The sequence below is a fragment of the Girardinichthys multiradiatus genome, chromosome 8 (assembly GCF_021462225.1).
Source record: "Girardinichthys multiradiatus isolate DD_20200921_A chromosome 8, DD_fGirMul_XY1, whole genome shotgun sequence".
Lineage (NCBI taxonomy): Eukaryota > Metazoa > Chordata > Actinopteri > Cyprinodontiformes > Goodeidae > Girardinichthys > Girardinichthys multiradiatus.
This window is the reverse complement of record NC_061801.1, coordinates 17890073-17907823: the sequence shown is the minus strand read 5'-3', so window position 1 is coordinate 17907823 and position 17751 is coordinate 17890073. Positions and strand designations below refer to the sequence as shown.

General features: G+C 41.9%; 1 protein-coding gene across 1 annotated transcript; it reads left to right on the top strand.

Moving 5' to 3' along the window:
- The first annotated feature begins 4 nt into the window (after positions 1-4).
- dhx29 (DEAH (Asp-Glu-Ala-His) box polypeptide 29) lies at positions 5-15771 on the top strand. Its single transcript, XM_047372546.1, has 28 exons — positions 5-313; positions 652-725; positions 2923-3036; positions 3128-3257; positions 3347-3486; positions 3561-3698; positions 3814-3940; positions 4160-4318; positions 4741-4909; positions 5086-5206; positions 6199-6588; positions 6668-6934; positions 7047-7190; positions 7291-7467; positions 9251-9391; positions 9471-9615; positions 9703-9823; positions 9921-10005; positions 10091-10179; positions 11267-11395; positions 11565-11640; positions 11715-11939; positions 12178-12314; positions 13675-13765; positions 13839-14138; positions 14216-14347; positions 14693-14789; positions 15230-15771. Exons 1-28 carry the CDS (start codon positions 148-150, stop codon positions 15283-15285), a joined length of 4140 nt encoding a protein of 1379 aa, XP_047228502.1. The 5' UTR covers positions 5-147; the 3' UTR covers positions 15286-15771.
- The last annotated feature ends 1980 nt before the right edge of the window (positions 15772-17751 follow it).

Sequence of the window (17751 nt, the reverse complement as noted above, 5' to 3'; positions counted from 1 at the left end):
GTGTGGTACAAAACGTAAACGAGTGAGACGTACGTCTCGACACCGCCGTTTTCACTCTCCTTCCATATTATATCCAGCGCCTCGCTGATGTATTTAAAGCGTGTTTTCGCGTAAAAGCGCCACACTCAGGCAGGTGTTGTTGACGTAATGGGTGGAAAGAAGAAGAAATCAGCGACTCAGACTGTGGCCGCGGCGGCGGCGGCCAGCTCCGGTTCTACCCCTGCTGTCGGTGGTACCGGTGCGGTGGTGGACCAGAAGATACATACAGCTAGCAGCAAAGCGAGTAAACCAGCTAAAGAGAATAAATCCAAAGGTGGTGATATAATATCTGGCTACGCAGTAAAATGAATCAAGTTGGTTATTTTCACAGAATTACGTGTTAAAGTAATCCGTATGTGTGTGACGTCAAGAAAGCCTGCAAAGCAGTTTATTTATATCTAATAAGCACGTCCTTATGACTTGTCTGATTTTCCTGTGCCATTATTTGCTTTACTATGTATATGTCCATATTTAATAATGTCAGACTCAGAATATACTAATGTGGCAACCTATAAGGGTTTCTGGACCATCAGAATATCTGTCAGAAAACGTTCTTACTGCACCAACATCCAGTAACACTTGCTGGTTTGTTTTGTCCTCCACTCCCCTCAGCCCCAAAGACATACAGTCTTGCCAACACAGCTCAGGTGGACACAGGTGGGGTCTCAGACAAGTCTATTCTGAAAGTAAGTATAATATGTCTACAGTTCCTTAAAAAGTATTTGATACGCCTTGAATTTATTTACATTTCGTATGGGTACAGCCACAAGATTCAGTGTGTTTTATGCGATCGGCCGACACAGAGTAGAACAACTGTAAAGTGGAAGGAATTCAGTTTTCAATTCAGTTTATTTATATAGCACCAATTCACAACACACGTCGTCTCAAGACACTTCACAAAAGTCAGGTACTTACATTCCAATTAATTCTAACCATTGAACAGTGCAGTCAGTTAGTTATTTATTCAAATTGGATAAAAAGTTTTTCTATCTAAGGAAACCCAGCAGATTGCATCCAGTCAGTGACTTGTAACATTCACTCCTCCTGGATGAGCATGTAGAGACAGTGGACAGTCACTGGCGTTGACTTTGCAGCAATCCCTCATACTGAGCATGCATGTAGCGACAGTGGAGAGGAAAAACTCCCTTTTAACAGGAAGAAACCTCCAGCAGAACCAGAACCAGGCTCAGTATGAGCAGCCATCTGCCACGACCGACTGGGGGTTTGAGAGAACAGAGCAGAGACACAAAGAGAACAAAGAAGCACTGATCCAGGAGTCCTTTCTATGGGAAGGAAAAGTAAATGTTAATGGATGTAGCTCCTTTAGTCATTTCACCTGGAAAGAAAGAACAGATAAACTCTGAGCCAGTTTTCAAGGTTAGAGTATGAAAGAGAGCACATAGAGTTAGTTACAGTAAAAGCTCAGTCAATCGCCATGTCTAGGAGAGAGAAAGGGTTAAACACTGAAAGACAGGGCTATGTGGATCATCGGTAGAGGGTGAGCATTAAGTTGTTGCCAGCAGAAGCTCGGACGATTCCCCTCTCCAGAAAGGTGTCACAGGTAGACACAGAGTCAGGCCAGGTGTAGCTTCTAGGAAGAGAAAAGAGAACAAAGTTAAAAGCTGAAATAACAGCAAATAATGCAAAATTGGAGAGTAGTGTGAGAATGTAGCGAAGAGGGTGAAAGTGGTCGTTATGTCCTCCAGCAGCCTAAGCCTATAGCAGCATAACTACACAGATAGTTTCAGTTCAGATTATTTAGTTAAACGGCGCTTATTTACAACAATGTCGTCTCAAGGCAGCCCACAAAGGGTCCCACTGGTGACCACTGTTATACTAAAAACCACAAGGATTGGGATACCTCTCTCTGTCAGACTGATTATAACCATTGGAAAAGAGAAGGGGTCATACAGGTAGCAGAAATAAATGGAGGGTGTGTTTGCACCTCAACCATAACTGAGCCGCTTTAGGCTAAACCTGACTACCTCTTACTCCATCCAACAGGGAGGGAAGAGGGCTCCCTCCCTGATAACCTAAGCCACTCTAACTATAAGGTTTATCAAAAAGGAAAGTTTTAAGCCTAGCCTTAAAAGTAGACAGGGTATGAAGGAACATGAAACAATTTTTGTTTTTAAATAAAAAAAAAGTTTAGCATGCAATTTTATACAGCCCTGTGTGCTCTGAAGATCCAGTGCAACAATTTGCCATCAGAAGTCACCTAATACCACATGTACTAATAAAGGATGTTCTGTGATGATCTCAGAGGTTTGTTAGAGAACATAGAAGACCAAGAAACCCAACAGACACATCGGGGATAAAATTGTGTGAAGGTTTAAAGCACGGTTAGGCCTACCTAAAGTGACAGGATGGGCTAGAAAAGCATTAATCTGAGAAACAGCCAAGGCCCATGTTAACTCTGGAGGAGCTGCAGAGATCCATGGCTCTGCCAGAAGAACCTGTCAGCAGGACAACGGTTGGTCATGTACTCCACAAGTCTGGTCTATATTGAAGAGTGACAACAAAGCCATCTATGTAAAGCTTGATTTATGATTAAGTTCAGTCTATAAATGTGTAAAACTGGCAAAGGCTTGCAGCTGTAGTTGACACAAAGGGTGGTTCAACAAACTGTTGGCTCCAATGTAAACACTTTTCTGTTTGTATTTGTAAAAAACTTTAAAAACCTTTAAAATCTTCATCCCAAATTATTCCAAATCACATTTATGTACTACTTTGTGTGGATCTTTCATATAAAATCCAATTACAATACTCAACAACAATGGTTGGGAGGTATGAATACTTTTGCAAGACACAATAGATATTAAAAATCGTCCCTTTTCAACATAAAAAGTTTGAATATTCATAAATGTTGCGTTTTTTTCATAGGTTTCTATCCAAGCTGAGCTGGAGAAGAAAATCATCAAGCTGATCAATGATTTCCAACAGGACAATGGGGACAAAGGGGCCATTTCTGGCAGACTTACGACCAAGAAGCTGTTGGTAAGAAGAAATCCACCATTCTCATACCTCTTTTACACATGTACAGTTTTTTTTTGTTTAAACCAACTTTTGCATTTTCATGTGCTTCAAGGACCTTTACACAGCTCTGGAGAAATTCAACTTTAAAAGAGAACACATTGAAGAGGCGATGAAGAGTAGTGTCCTGCATGGGGGCGACCTCCACTCCGCTCTCGACTGGCTCTGTCTTAACCTTAAAGATGGTAATGGAGCGTCAACATTCATAACAGTGTAAATATAGCACACATTATTATTTACGCTGACTTTGTGAATTTCTCATCTGTTTTACAAGATGAATTGCCAGATGGTTTCACCCAGCAGCTGCAGGAGGAGAGCCAGACGAGCCGACCTAAATTCCAGCCTCCACCACAGCAGAACCCAGCTGAAATGAACCCCAAAGCATCCATCAACACCCGCAGAGAAACCAACGGGGTGCGTGTGTTTAAAGATTTGCTAGATAAGTGTTTTGTGGCTCAGCCTGTGAGCTTAGTTGTGCTGTTCGCCAGGTTTCAGAGAGGGATGAAGCTGCAAGCGTGAAGGACTGGATCTTAAGGTACGCAGAGCAAAGCAGCGATGAGGAAGAGGAGGAGGAGGAAGGAGAAAAGAGGACACACAATCCTGAATTGGATGAAAAGTTTGATCCTGTAAGTTGAATTTAACAATCTTTCAGCTGAGATGTAGGATATTTTGGAGACCTTCTAAGAAAAATGTGCAGCAGCTTCAAGTCTTTATAGAAATGTCATTATGTGTTCTCTGTAGAATGACAGGTATTTGATCCTCACTGCTCAACTATATGATGCTAAAGAAATGGCAGCTGATGCTAAGACCAAAGGAGACAAAATGGGCCAGAGGACGGCACAGGACAGGATTCGGGTCATACAGCAAGGTGCATGTGTGATTATTTTTCTTTTTAACCACATTTATCAAGTATTTAAAGGCCTCATTTTCTTTTTCTCACATAGCATGCCCCCACACCCAGCGGATAGCTTATTACCAAGTTCTAATCATGAAGTAATCTTAAGTAACCAAAACTTCCAACTAGGAAAAAAGAAACAACTGACAGGATATTTTGGTAATCCAAAAACACTTTTTCTCTCTTTTCTAGAAATGAAACAGCTGGAATCTCATCCCATGTTCAATCCTGCTATAAAAGTGATAGATGTCCCTCAGAAGGAAAAGAAGTCTCTTCCTGTGGTTGATGATAAAGACGAAATCAGCTTCAATCTGTTTGAACAAGCAGGGAAGGACCCTCCAGCAGAAAAAGGTCAACCATACAGTGATGACCCTAACACATTCAATGTTATGTCACCTCTAATGGCACAGAGGTCATATCTATCAATTTATTAGGAGCATGTCTTCATAGTTGGAATAAGGCTATTTCCAGACACACCACTTATACTATCAATTGTTGCTGTCAGTTTGCTTTATGACCTTTTCTTAGATATTTTTTTGGTGAAACATCAAGATCTCAATAATTTTCAGATAGTCCTGAAAGTCAAGAACTGTCAGGGATGCACTCATTCATTTGTGTAGGGAAGAGACGTGTTGCACAGTACAGTGTCTTAAGGAAGCAGAGCAAACTAGAACCATTTACGTGAAAATGTTCACAGTTCACACGGACAACCTGGACAATCAGTTCAACCTCAACAAGTGATGATGAACCGATGTTGCATTTTTCGTTTGCAGTTGTGAAAAAGAACGAGCCAAAAGATATTCGTAACTTCGACTACACGGCTCGCAGTTGGACAGGAAAGTCTCCCAAACAGTTTCTCATCGACTGGGTCAGGAAAAACCTGCCCAAAAGCCCACCTCCAGCCTTCCACAAGGTTGCTGCGGGCAGATACTGGAGATGCAGGTAAGCAAGAGTGTGTGCATCCCCAGAACTAAGGTCCAGATGGTAAAATGACTGACTAGTGCTGTTAGTGTTACCAGACTGAAAAATGACCTCAGAATAATATCCAGAATTCATTTCATGGCTAGCTGAGATTTTATGTCTTCGAGACATTGATATGATGTTTTCGCATCCATCAGGGTGCGAGTCCAAAGAGCGGATGATGTTCTGGAAGTTTGTCCTACCATCTTGACTGAGGATAGCATGCAGGCTCAGCATCTGGCTGCAACATTGGCACTCTACAACCTGATTAAAGGGCAGGTAGTTGGCTTTATTACCTGTCCAGAACGCAGCAGTTTCATTTGTAAGCCATGGGAGAGAAGGGAAAAATAAATTCTAGGAAGGAAAAATATTTGTATGTTTTTATGACATTGATTGCCCTGTTGTTTGTGTGATGATTTTCTTAAAACCTGTTGCTCCAATCAGATAAACATTATGTTGGTTTTATTAATGTGAGCCATTGGTGAGCATTGTGTCATTATTTTCTTCACCAGATCTAGAGTTCATTATTTTAGAGCAGAGGTCTACAACCTGTGGTTCTGGAGCCGTAAGTGGATCTTTGGACCTTCCACATTGGCTCTTAATAACTTTGGATCTACTTTCTCTGTCATTAGGTTGGAAAATGTTTTTTTTTAACATAATTTAAGTTTTAACTATTAACACCCCACGCAAGAAAATTTATCCATCCTTTTTTTGCTAACAAGTTTTGTGTTTTTATTTTAATACCTAAAAATAGAAACAAAATGACTTCTTTATCTGACATCAAATTTCCTGTAGTAGAAATGTATCAAAAATATGTTTTTTTTGTTGTTTTTTTTTCCAAAAGGTTATATAACATTTGGGGCTCATTTGGCTAGACTAGAGGTAGAGTGGCTCTTTGGATTGTAAAGGTTGCAGACCCCTGTGTTAGAGGCTCCATCCATCCATCTATCCATCCTTCCATCCTTCCTTCCTTCCATCCATCCATCCATCCATCGCTCATAAACCTAAAGTAGAAAGACATTAACACTGCAGACTTAGGATTTGCAATAAATAACTTTTCTCTGACGTTATCACACATCACATAATTTTCTCATATCATGCAGCACTATTCATTTTTGCAAGATCGACTAAGAAATCTGAAAATCTGCATCTGGAATTTATTACAAAAGAAAAATGTGTAGGAGCTCTGGATGTTACTTTTGCTCAGTTTTAGCGGTGTGCATCGTTGTGTCTCTGGTGAACCGTTCTGCTTCCTCTCGGCTTTTCTGCAGTCTGTGCATCAGCTCCTACCTCCAACCTACAGAGACGTGTGGCTGGAGTGGAGAGACAGCGAGCAGCAGCAGCAGGAAGCGAGCCGCACCGCAGCCAACAAACCTCGAGACCAGTTTATATCCCGGCTACTGACCAGACTGAAACAGCAGCAGAACCAAAGTCAAGCCCAGCAGCATGTGTATCCTGAAGGGCAGGGGCTCAACAGGGCAGGAGAAGAGGAGCCTGAAGACTCCTGGGAGAATTTGGCAGGTCTCGATATTGAGGAAGAAGATGGTAAAGTTGAAGACAAGAGTGAGAAAAGTAGGCAAAAGGAAGGAGCAGCATCACTTAAAGCAGCCAGAGAGCTCTTACTAGAGCTCAAAGAGTCTGCCCTTGCCCACAAGCTGCAGGTAAATACTCTCTGCATTGTTCACAATTTATTTTATGTGATTTAATGCCACGGTGTGTAACAAGCGTTTTACCTTTAAGGCAGAGAGAGAGCAGCTTCCAGTCTTCCAACACAGGCGTCCCATCCTTGAGGCTTTGCAGCGCCACCGTGTGGTGGTGGTGGCTGGTGAGACAGGCAGCGGAAAGAGTACTCAGATCCCTCAGTTCCTGCTGGAGGAGCTGTTGACGGGGGGAAAAGCTGCTCAGGCTTGCAACATTGTTGTGACTCAGCCTCGGAGGATATCAGCCATGAGTCTCGCCTGCAGAGTCAGCCAGGAACTGGGTTGTGCGGACGGACCAGGCTCCAAGGTGCTTTTCAGCTCGTGGATTTTAGTGTTTGTCCTTCTGTTTTGTGTGCCAATGTAAGCAGATCAGAAGCAATCTCACCTGTTGTAATGACCATGTTTTGGGTTGAATTCAGTCGTCGCTGTGCGGATACCAGATCAGGATGGAGAACCTGTCTGGGGAATGGACCCGCCTCTTGTACTGCACAACCGGAGTTCTCCTGAGGAAGCTTCAGCATGACAGACACCTCAGCTCCTTGACCCATATTATCGTGGATGAAGTACTAAGGAGCCCTTTTTGGGTTCAAAATACACAGATTTATTTTCTTCTCAGGCTGATGCATTAAACTCTTTTCTTTTCCCTCACCGATTTTCTCTTAGGTCCATGAGCGAAGTGTCCAGTCAGATTTTCTACTAACCATCCTAAAAGATGTTGTAATGAAGAGATCTGACCTGCACCTGATCCTCATGAGTGCCACTGTTGACTGTGCCAAGTTTTCCAGCTACTTCAACCGCTGCCCTGTGATCAGCATTCCAGGCAGGACCTTCCCAGTTGAAGTAAGTCGTAGTTTGGGTTAGTTACATGAAGAAACGGATTTAAAATTTTGTAAAGTATTATACTGTCTATTATTTCTTTATATTTTGCTTGAAAGGACCCAAACTTTCTCGTAATGATTTTAAAGTTAGCTTGATCATTAGCTCTCCAGACATCCTGAGGGTCTTCTCAAGGTTTTTCTTTAGGAGCATTCTTATTTATGTTAAATTATTACTTATTAGAAAGTACTTTAGGCCTCTAAGTTAAAGTGCTAAAGTACACAAACAGTTATTGTCCTTGTATGTTTTTGTGGTGGAAATTAAACCTTTAAATAATCTGGTTAGAGAACCAGTTGGGTATAGTAAGACGAAATATTTATTGCCGTTGCAATAGAACAGTATCAGACAAAGCCGTCAGGCTTTACAAAGACATCCTGAAACTCAGCTACTACCCAGAGTCTTTATAAACGGTGCCAAAAACCCCTCCTCCTTCAACCCACACATACACAAAGTTACAAACCGTGGGAATATGCGAAATTTCTAAATTCTAAAATCCCGTCCTTATAAGAATCTGTTTGCTAAGTTCCTGCTAAATGGACTCATATTCTGCTTAGTTAACCCCAAGTTAACCACTAGGTCCCTGCAGCCTAATTGCACAAGAACTAATGTCACTCAGGCAATTTCCCATTTCCTATTTGTTGCATTTAAGCTTAACTTCTACTGATACCATATGTTCTGAGAATATGTAAGGATTAACAAACATAGGTCATTATAAAAATCCTTGTACATTCTTCTCCCTTTTGATTGAAATAAATACATTTTATATTAACCAACTTGAAGAAAGTTGACAAACAACATCAGGAGGACAAATTCACAAAAAATTAAATATGTTTAGAAACAAGAACTTTATTCTTTTGGAAGTTAAGCTTCCATAATCAAGCCAAGCAAAGCTGGAAATGACTTAAAAATGTAATAAGGATAAGTGTCAAGACATAAGAGAAACATGAAAAATTAAACAAAAGCATCAGTTATCTTATTTTCTTTTTTTCACAATAAAACCACAAACCTTAATGCATTTTATTGGGATTGTATGTGGCAATGCAGAGTGCAGTTTGGAAGTGGAAGTAAAAACATGCACAGTTAAAAATGTACAGTAAAACATCTAAAAAGTGTGCCATAAATCTATATTTAGCCCTCTTTACAGGGAAATCCTAAATAAAATCTGAAAACAGCTGTTCACAGATGCTCAACATCCACTCTGACTGGGCTTCAGCTATTTTGCAAAGAAGCATGGGTAAAATAAATTAAGTCTCCATATACGCAAACCTGGTAGAGACAGCAAAAGACTTGTATTCAAATAAAAATGTATTTAATTTTTGCTCCGGTGATGTGATTTTCTAATAGGTATTAGCTGACACCTGTGAAAGATTTATTGCTCTTTCTTAGGGGAATGAGATACAGATTCTGGATATCAAAGCTCTGGTATCCATGGAGTGCATTCTGCTCAATTTGCTGTAATCTGTCAGATTTGGAAATTACTATAGTGATGCAAAAATAATAATATGTAAAAGTATGTCCTAAACATTGTTATTCTAGATGTAAATCTAGTAAATAAATTGATCTCAGATTGACTGGTTAGTCATATGAATTAAAATATGAAGGAATTTAAAGATGGTTCTTGCTTCTAAAAATTGTTTGGCATTATTTAGGGAGAATCATCAAGATCATGATTTATTCTTGTCTTTTCTTAGGAGCTACAATAATAAGTGCTTAAATGTCCAAGGAAACATGATACTGTTTTTCCCAGGTTTATCATTTGGAGGACATAGTGGAGCAAACAGGATACGTCCTGGAAAAAGATTCGGAGTACTGCCAGAAGATTTTAGAAGAAGAGGAGGAGGTCTCCATCTTTATCACACAGAAAGGTGGCAAGACTTTGGAGCACCAGGTAACCTTGGCTCTCTGGGCTTCACCTGAGCCGCCCTAAAGCACTGCCGTAGTTTTAGACGAGCTTGTGTTTCTGTCAGGAGGTTATAGTGAGGGACTCCTCTTCCAGCTGGGATCTGGGTCCAGACCTCGACCATTTCAGCAGCAGGACTCGGCAGGCGCTCCAGCTTATGAACCCTAATAAGATCAACGTGGACTTGCTCGTAGACCTCCTGGACTACTTGGGTATAATACCATCATCACACCACGAGGCACGTTTTGATTTTATTCTGTGAAACTTCCTTCTGTGACCCTTTGGGTTCCCTCTGCCAGACAAATCCCCACAGTTTGCAGATGTGGATGGAGCTGTGCTCGTGTTTCTACCGGGTCTGGCTCATATCCAGCAGCTCTACGACGTGCTTTCGTCGGACAAGAGGTTCCGGGAGAAAAACAGGTATTTCCATAAACTGTGTGGCGCTTTAAGACACAATACATAGTAAAAGAACCTCAACAAATGGACCTGTTCCCTCTCTGTTGTAACATTACTCCAGGTATAAGATCGTTGCCCTCCACTCAACTCTTTCATCTAAGGACCAGGCTGCTGCTTTCACAGTGCCACCTGCTGGAGTTAGAAAGGTAGTTTTAGTTGTAACTTGGGACTTTCATGAACTGGTACCTTTTTGCCTTCAGCTTCTTTTGTTGTGGTGTTGTTTTTTTTTAGATTGTGTTGTCAACCAACATTGCTGAGACAGGCGTGACGATTTCTGACGTTGTATTCGTCATCGACAGCGGGAAGACTAAAGAAAATAAGTAAGAGTTCTTGAACGAATAACATCAATTTTCACTTTCTTGCTAACAAAGGCGTTCTAATGTTCTTTCACAACCACAATGAGTCTGATTCTCTTTTAAATGATTACAGCAGATTTTGCAACTCATAGGCTCATTGATCAAAAACTGTCATAGCTTCGGGTGCAAAATGCAACACAAGTTTCACACCTGATTTATGAAACCATTCATGTATTTGTTAACGTCGCCTTACAGCATGCATTCATAACTCTTGTGCCTTAACATACCACAGCCCTATTTATTCATAGTATTTTAGTGACAACCGCATTTCTCTTACATTTAAAAATGACAGCATCAAAACAGTGGATCAACAATGCACTAAACGACATAAACAAAAAATGAAACAGACTGTTACTAAAAGAAAATCTCTACTAAATGCAGTTTTAATATTTTCTGTTTGTATGTCTCATAATAGTTAGACACAAATCTGGGTATCATCTAGACTAAGAATCTGCAACACGTGCCTCTTATTAACTTTGGCTATATATGATACAGAAATGAGAGGTGTTTTTAATAAAGCTATGTGTTTTTATACAATATCTGCATAGACCTTTCCCAACAGAATGCTATTATTGGCACAAGGAATACATTTTTTGTTAAGTCTGTCTCCAGCGGTCATTGGGCGAGAGGTGGGGTTCACCTGGACAGGTTGCCAGTCCATCACAGGGCGGTGAACAGAAACACGGGACAAAAAAAAAAAAAAATGCACACACACATGCACATACCAAAGGGCAATTCAGAGAGACCAATTCACCAAACAATCATGTTTTTGGATTGTGGGAGGAAGCCGGAGAACGTGGAAAGAACCCAGGGAGAACATGCAAACTCCATGCAGAATGACCGCAGACTGGGATTCAAACCCAGGACCTGCTTTCTGCAAGGCATTAATGCTATCAACCAAAACAAAAATTTTACATAGTTGGTGCTGTGCATTAAGTTTTGTACAGCTAACAAAACAGGCTTGTCTTAGTCACCATTTTGTTTTCCAGGGCATAGTGATATCTATTCATGAACATCTGCTGATGTAACTTATTTCTGTTGTCTTCTTCAGGTACCATGAGAGCAGCCAGATGAGTTCTTTGGTGGAAACGTTCGTCTCCAAAGCCAGTGCCCTCCAGAGGCAGGGGAGAGCAGGACGTGTCCGAAACGGTTTCTGCTTCAGACTTTATCCCAAATACAGGTTTGGAGCTTCCCACTAATCGGCTCTTTGTTTGCAATCAAACAGCAGTAAAGCACTCATCATGTCTGTCTTTCATAAGAAGTCGTTTCATCAACAAAATACATTTAAAACTTTACTATTTTCCTTTTGTAAGACGTGCTCTGCTCCTGCTTAACCTGTTTCACACCAGGTTTGATGCCTTTATGGATTACTCCATCCCAGAAATCCTGCGGGTCCCACTAGAAGAGCTCTGTCTTCATATAATGGTAACTGAGTCATTCTTTGTGACTTAGAAATAAAATAACACAAAGTCGAGCAAACTTTTCCTCCTCTCTTGTAGAAATGTCAGTATGGGTCCCCGGAGGACTTCCTGAGCCGGGCCCTGGATGCTCCTCAGCCTCAGTCTGTCAGTAATGCTGTGAACCTGCTGAGGAAGATCGGCGCATGTCAACCCAACAACCACATTCTCACGCCTCTGGGACACCATTTGGCAAGTCTGCCGGTCAATGTGAAGATCGGGAAGATGCTCATTTATGGAGCCATCCTTGGCTGCCTTGAGCCCATAGTAAGTCCTGTTAGGTATTCTTCAGATTACTTTTGAATGAACGTTTTAGGATTACAGAGCTTTACAAAAATTATTCATAACCCTTGAACCAATGTTTGCCCGTTACAACCACAAACTTTACTTATGTTCAAGAGCAGCTGCTTTTGCAAGACACTGTAGATTCTGCAACTATTTAAATACTGTATATATTTTTTTATATTCTTGTTTTGTGTGATGTTTATAAAAATCTTTGTTTCAGGCAACCATTGCAGCAGCCATCACAGAGAAGTCTCCTTTTTCCACACCGATGAATAGAAAGGAGGAAGCTAACCTGGCCAAAGCCGCCCTGGCAATTGCCAACTCTGATCACCTGACAATGTATAATGCACATATGGGGTATGGTCTAGTTGAAATAATTTAATTATTTGATTGATGTTTTTGTCGAAAGATTAAAGTATCAAATACCTTCTGAAAGTGTTGAAACTATCGATTAAGGCTTTCTCCTTGGAAAGAAAAAACATAAAGAAATTAAGAGTGCTTAACAGTTTTTGCTCAGTACTGTGGTTATGTAATAAACAAATGTGCTGAGTTAAGTTTGAATTAACTGCTAAGAAAAGGTGATTAACTGCTTCTCTGCACTTCATTCGTATGTTTTTGAGTTCAGCTGTGAGGTCTCTGGAGGTCATGAAGTTTTGCATAAAAGTATATTAGGAAACACACAGGAAAAAGTTTTTTTTTTTTGACAGTTAATTACTTCAGATGTTGACCATTATCCAACATTCTGACTACATGACAAACTGCACTCCAAGCCTACATTCTTCTTATAACTACTCCTGTCTTTCTAAGAGGGCTATCAGGTATATAACAAATATGCTTTTATGACAGATAAATTGTAAAATAGTCAAGAATGATGGACAAAAGTATTTCAAGGCCCTGGACAGTCATAAACAGCATGTAATGTAGATCGCTGTCATAATCAGCGATTAATGAAGAACAAAACAGTCCAGATTTGACAACCTTAAGTGTTGAAATAGAGCTGATCTAAGATAGTTCAGGTGGCAAAGTAGCAGTGAAATCGTCCTTCAGCACAGTGGCCAGTCGGAAGCCAACTTCACCACAGTGCTAATTTGAGATAAGAAAACTCAGCAAGGTAAATATTTGCACTCAAGGGTACACGGTGTTAAAGGAACTGTCTGAAAATGGACAAATCTGAGTCTAGAAAAGGCTGGATAAGTTCTAGGAACATCTGGAACAATTAGGCTAGTCTTGTTAGATATTTGTCAGGAGACATTACGCAACTCAACATAGATGGTGCAAGTTGTGCATTGGGTTGTGCAGCTGTAAATCTGCATCATCAAAACTTCCACTGCTGACATTGAGCTGGGACGTGTCTCCAAAAATCCTAACTTAAATAAACATAAAACATTTTCTGCCGCTTCCCACTGACTGATTAATTACACTGATAGGAGTTATTGTTCAGATCTGCTGGGAACTAATGTGATTCATGTGTTTTATTATTGGTTCAAAGTTTTACTGTCTCAATCGGCTCTCTGTCAATCATTAACCATTATTAATGTCAGAAATGTGTGTAGTTATGTTTTCTGACATAAAGTGAACTGATTTCCTACCATACTGTTGGTCTGCAGTTTCTGCTTGTGATATTGGACAAAAAAGGTGAAGAAAAATGCTCATAATCCTACAGGGACACATTAAATTGTTTCTTTTTGTGTTGATAGAAATTCTTGGTTTCTTTTAGGTGGAAAAGCTCACAAATTGAAGGAACGAGAGCAGAAATGTTGTACTGCAGGAAGCACTTCCTCAATCGGACGGCTCTCATCACAATAGAGGTAGATTTAAATTTGAGTTGTTTTAACGAACTTCCCTCTCCCTTCACTAATCGGCATCCCGTCTCGCATCCAGGATGTGAAGCACGAACTGATGAAGATGATGGAGCAGGCAGGTTTCTGGTCCTCTCGCTCTTTCTCTTCTCGCTCGAAGCAGCAGGCAGCGTCACTGTCCAAGCAGCAGATCTGCGTCCTGAACGCGGCGCTGACGGCAGGGCTCTATGACAGCGTGGCGCGGGTGCTGTGCAACCCCCCTGTGGATGGGCTGGAGCGGGTAGCCTGCACGGTGGAGACGTCTCAAGGCAGGGCTCAAGTCCATCCGTCATCTGTTAACCGTAGCCTGCAGGTGCACGGCTGGCTGCTGTACCAGGAGAAGGTACTGATGACCTCCAGTGTTTTCCGATTGCCTCATGTCTATATATACAGCTATTGTTGTTATATGTTCTTCCTTAGGTTAAATACACTAAGATCTACTTGCGAGACACCACCCTGATCTCTCCTTTTCCCATGCTGCTGTTCGGAGGCGACATTGACATTCAGCACAGGGAGAAGCTCGTCTCTTTAGATGGATGGATTCATTTTCAGGTCAGAACCCACATTTGGTTAATTCTTATACATGTATGCATGTACAATATATCATATTGGAACATAATGGAGGATACTTATGAAATAATAAATAGAATCCATTTTATTTTTATTTATGTGTTATGATTTAATAGATTTATAAAACCAGGATAGACTTTAACAAACTAGCTCTTTGATTTTTGTAAGGAAAGCACTAAATAAGTTTACAGACTCAGTTTACTGTTGCTAAAATGGTTGTTTTTAATGCTTTACATATCTGAGCCCAACCCACAGAAAACCTTGTCTGCTCTGACCTTTTCTTCTTCTATGATCAATAATTGAAATTGTTTTTGCCTCACTTTTAAGGCTCCGGTACGGATTGGAGTGATCTTCAAACATTTACGGAAACTGATGGATTTTTTACTTGAAAGGAAGTTGGAAAACCCCAGGATGAATCTGGAAGGTAAACATGAAATTCACTAAATTATAAATGAAGAGTTTTCATTATGCTACCCTGAACCTTAATTACCATGGACCCTCAAACAGCCGCTGGACTGTTGTCTGAGTTTAGATTACGAAGCTGTTTATACAAAATACGTTCGCTTCATAATCTGAGTGTTCCTCCTCCTCAGTAGCTACTGCCTGCTGGGGTGTTGCTGCTTTTGACAGAACGATAATAAGGAATGAGAGTTCAACTAAAACTACTTCATGTCAGAAATGGCCTCTACATTTTATCTGGGCTTTGATTTTGCAACTTAATTAAAATAATTTGCTTTTTAAGGCAAATTGCTCCTTTGTCTCTACAATGCACCCGTCTCTATCTAGTATACTTTTAAACAGCAGACCAGAAAAAAACCTTTATTACCCTGCTAGATCTGTTACATTTCTGTCTTCTCATCGTAGGTGATACAACCATCCAGGTGATTCTGGATCTGATCAAATCTGAGCACACTGCGTAACATCAGTCCACCACAGGAGCTGGAGGCCACAGAAGAACCTGCACATCTTTCCTGGTGCCATCAAGTGTCTGCCTCTAGGTGCCTTGAAACTTGTTCAAAGTTCAGCAGAAGCACCTACAGACACATTTTACTCACATTGAGGAGGACTGTATATGAAATGCATAAAACCCACTGAAATTTGAATAGTAATGTTAGCCAAATATGGTTAAACTTCTGTTTATTTCAAGATGTTGATTGTATCATGACTGACCAATAAAGTTACAACTATCAACTGTAAAAAACATTTTTTTAATGAAAAAAGAAAATTTCTCTTAGTTTTGGAGCTGTGGTAGGAACACTTCATGTTTTGGGGATTTTTGTTCTAACAGCACAAGGAATAAGCCTTTACCCTCTTTCTTTTAGAGAATCGAGATCCTTTCCCAAAAACTCTAATGTGTTTAATGCCTGACATGGTGAATCTTATTAAACCCTCTGATTTGTATAGTAGTAATGGCTGTCTTTTTATTACGGAGGTGTGTAGTATCATCATTCCAAGATCTGAAATCTCTCTACCGCTTTCAGCAACTTGGTGCTGAATAACGGTAACAACAAAGATTTAATGTTTAATGAAAATACATTGACGCATGTTTTCAATAATCATACATCTCCGAGCAAACTGCTGGCACAAAGCAACATGTGGCACTCCATGTGACAACAATCACAAATGGACACATGTAAAATTGGTCCTTAGCTTGAAAAGAGCCTGGAGGAAGTATTTATTGTGTTTGGAAAAAAAAGAGATTGGAACAAAACAGGTATTTATGATCGGTAATATACAGGCCTGGCTCATTTTCTTCGCAAAGCGCAGTTGGTGAGCCCAGTGACGGCTCTATGCGAGAGGACCATGTGTATGGCCTTGAAGCAGCTGCAGCTGGAGCTCCCGCTAGGAGAGGAGTCTGCTTCCGGAAGTGCCTTTTTCAGGCGTGGACAGGGTCCTACTCCTTTTTCTGTCCCTCTTGAGGAGTACCTGAGGGAGTTGCACGCCTGTTGGCGGGACCCAAGAGCGTTGTCACGTCTCTCCACGGACGGCCGAGTGTTGGCTGCCATGCACGAGTCAGTCGAGGCAGGCCTGGACCGTATGGCAGCAATTGAACCCGCTGTTGCTTCACTGATCGTGTCACTAGATGAAGCCCTGCGTCCTGATCTCCGATGCCCACGTACTTAATGTCGGGCTACGGATGACCTCCTGTGTAAAGCATACAATGCAGGAGCACGTGCTGGCCGCATTGGCAATTCCATGACACATCTCATGTTTGCCCTCTCTGCATCCCTTCAGGACGCTGGTGGTGCAACTGCGGCAGTTGGGTTTAGCGACGCAGCATTGCAGGCCTTTGTGCTGATGATCAGGGAGCTCGGCCGTGTCATGTCTTTTCTTGTCCATACTCGTCGACAGGTCTGGCTGGCGCTGTCTCCTCTGACGGAAGCATGCCGTCAGACCCTCAGGGGTGTCCCAGTCATGCCGGTAGAATTGTTTGGATCAGCAGCTGTGGAGGCGCTGGAGCGAACTGTTCAGGCGCGCCAGACTAGCCAGCAACTTTCTGGCCTCCGCAGGAGTATGCCCCCTCCTCCTCCTCAGGGCTCGAGCCATCCTTCCGTTAGCCCCAGTGCTCAGCCGTCACCTCGACATGGTGATAGATTTGGGGGTTTCTATCCCCGAAAGGTGCAGCAGAGACCACGCAGGGACTTTCATCAGCCAGTCCACCATCCAGTTAGACAGACCCGGGATCAGTGGGGATCGAAGATGATGCCACCGGGCCAGCCGTCTGACATTTTTCCCATCAGCAGCTCAGTTTCTGGGCTGCTTATACTGTAGATCCGTGGGTGGTTGCCACTTTGACCCATGGTTACAGGCTACAGTTTTGACGGTGGCCCCCCTTTTCACTCCGGGTCAAAATGACTTACCGCCGACCCGGTGAAATCCCAAGCACTGGACCAGGAACTTTCCGCCCTTCTGGCCAAGGGTGCAATCGAGGCTGTAGACCTTCTGCGGCAACCCATGGGCTACTATTTGATGTACTTTGTTGTGAAAACAGGTGGTTTTTGCCCCATTTTAGATCTGAGGGGACTCAATCAGTTCCTGAGGGTGCTTCCCTTCTACATGCTTACGACGTCAGAAGTTCTTCAGGCTGTTGCAAAGGGAGACAGGTTTACGTCAATAAATCTGACGGACGCCTACTTTCATGTGCTTGTTGTGGAAGAATATCGCGGTTTTCTCAGGTTTGCTTATTGGGGTTGCCATTGGCAATTTCGGGTACTCCCTTTCGGCCTCTCCCTTTCCCCAAGGGTGTTTACTCAGTGCGTGAAAGCGGCCCTCTCTCCTCTGCAGGCCTCTTGAGTCAGGATTCTTCCATACCTGGACAACTGGCTCCTTTGCGCCCCCTCTTGGGATGGAGCCGTCCAAGATACGTGCCCCCTTCTTGCTCATGT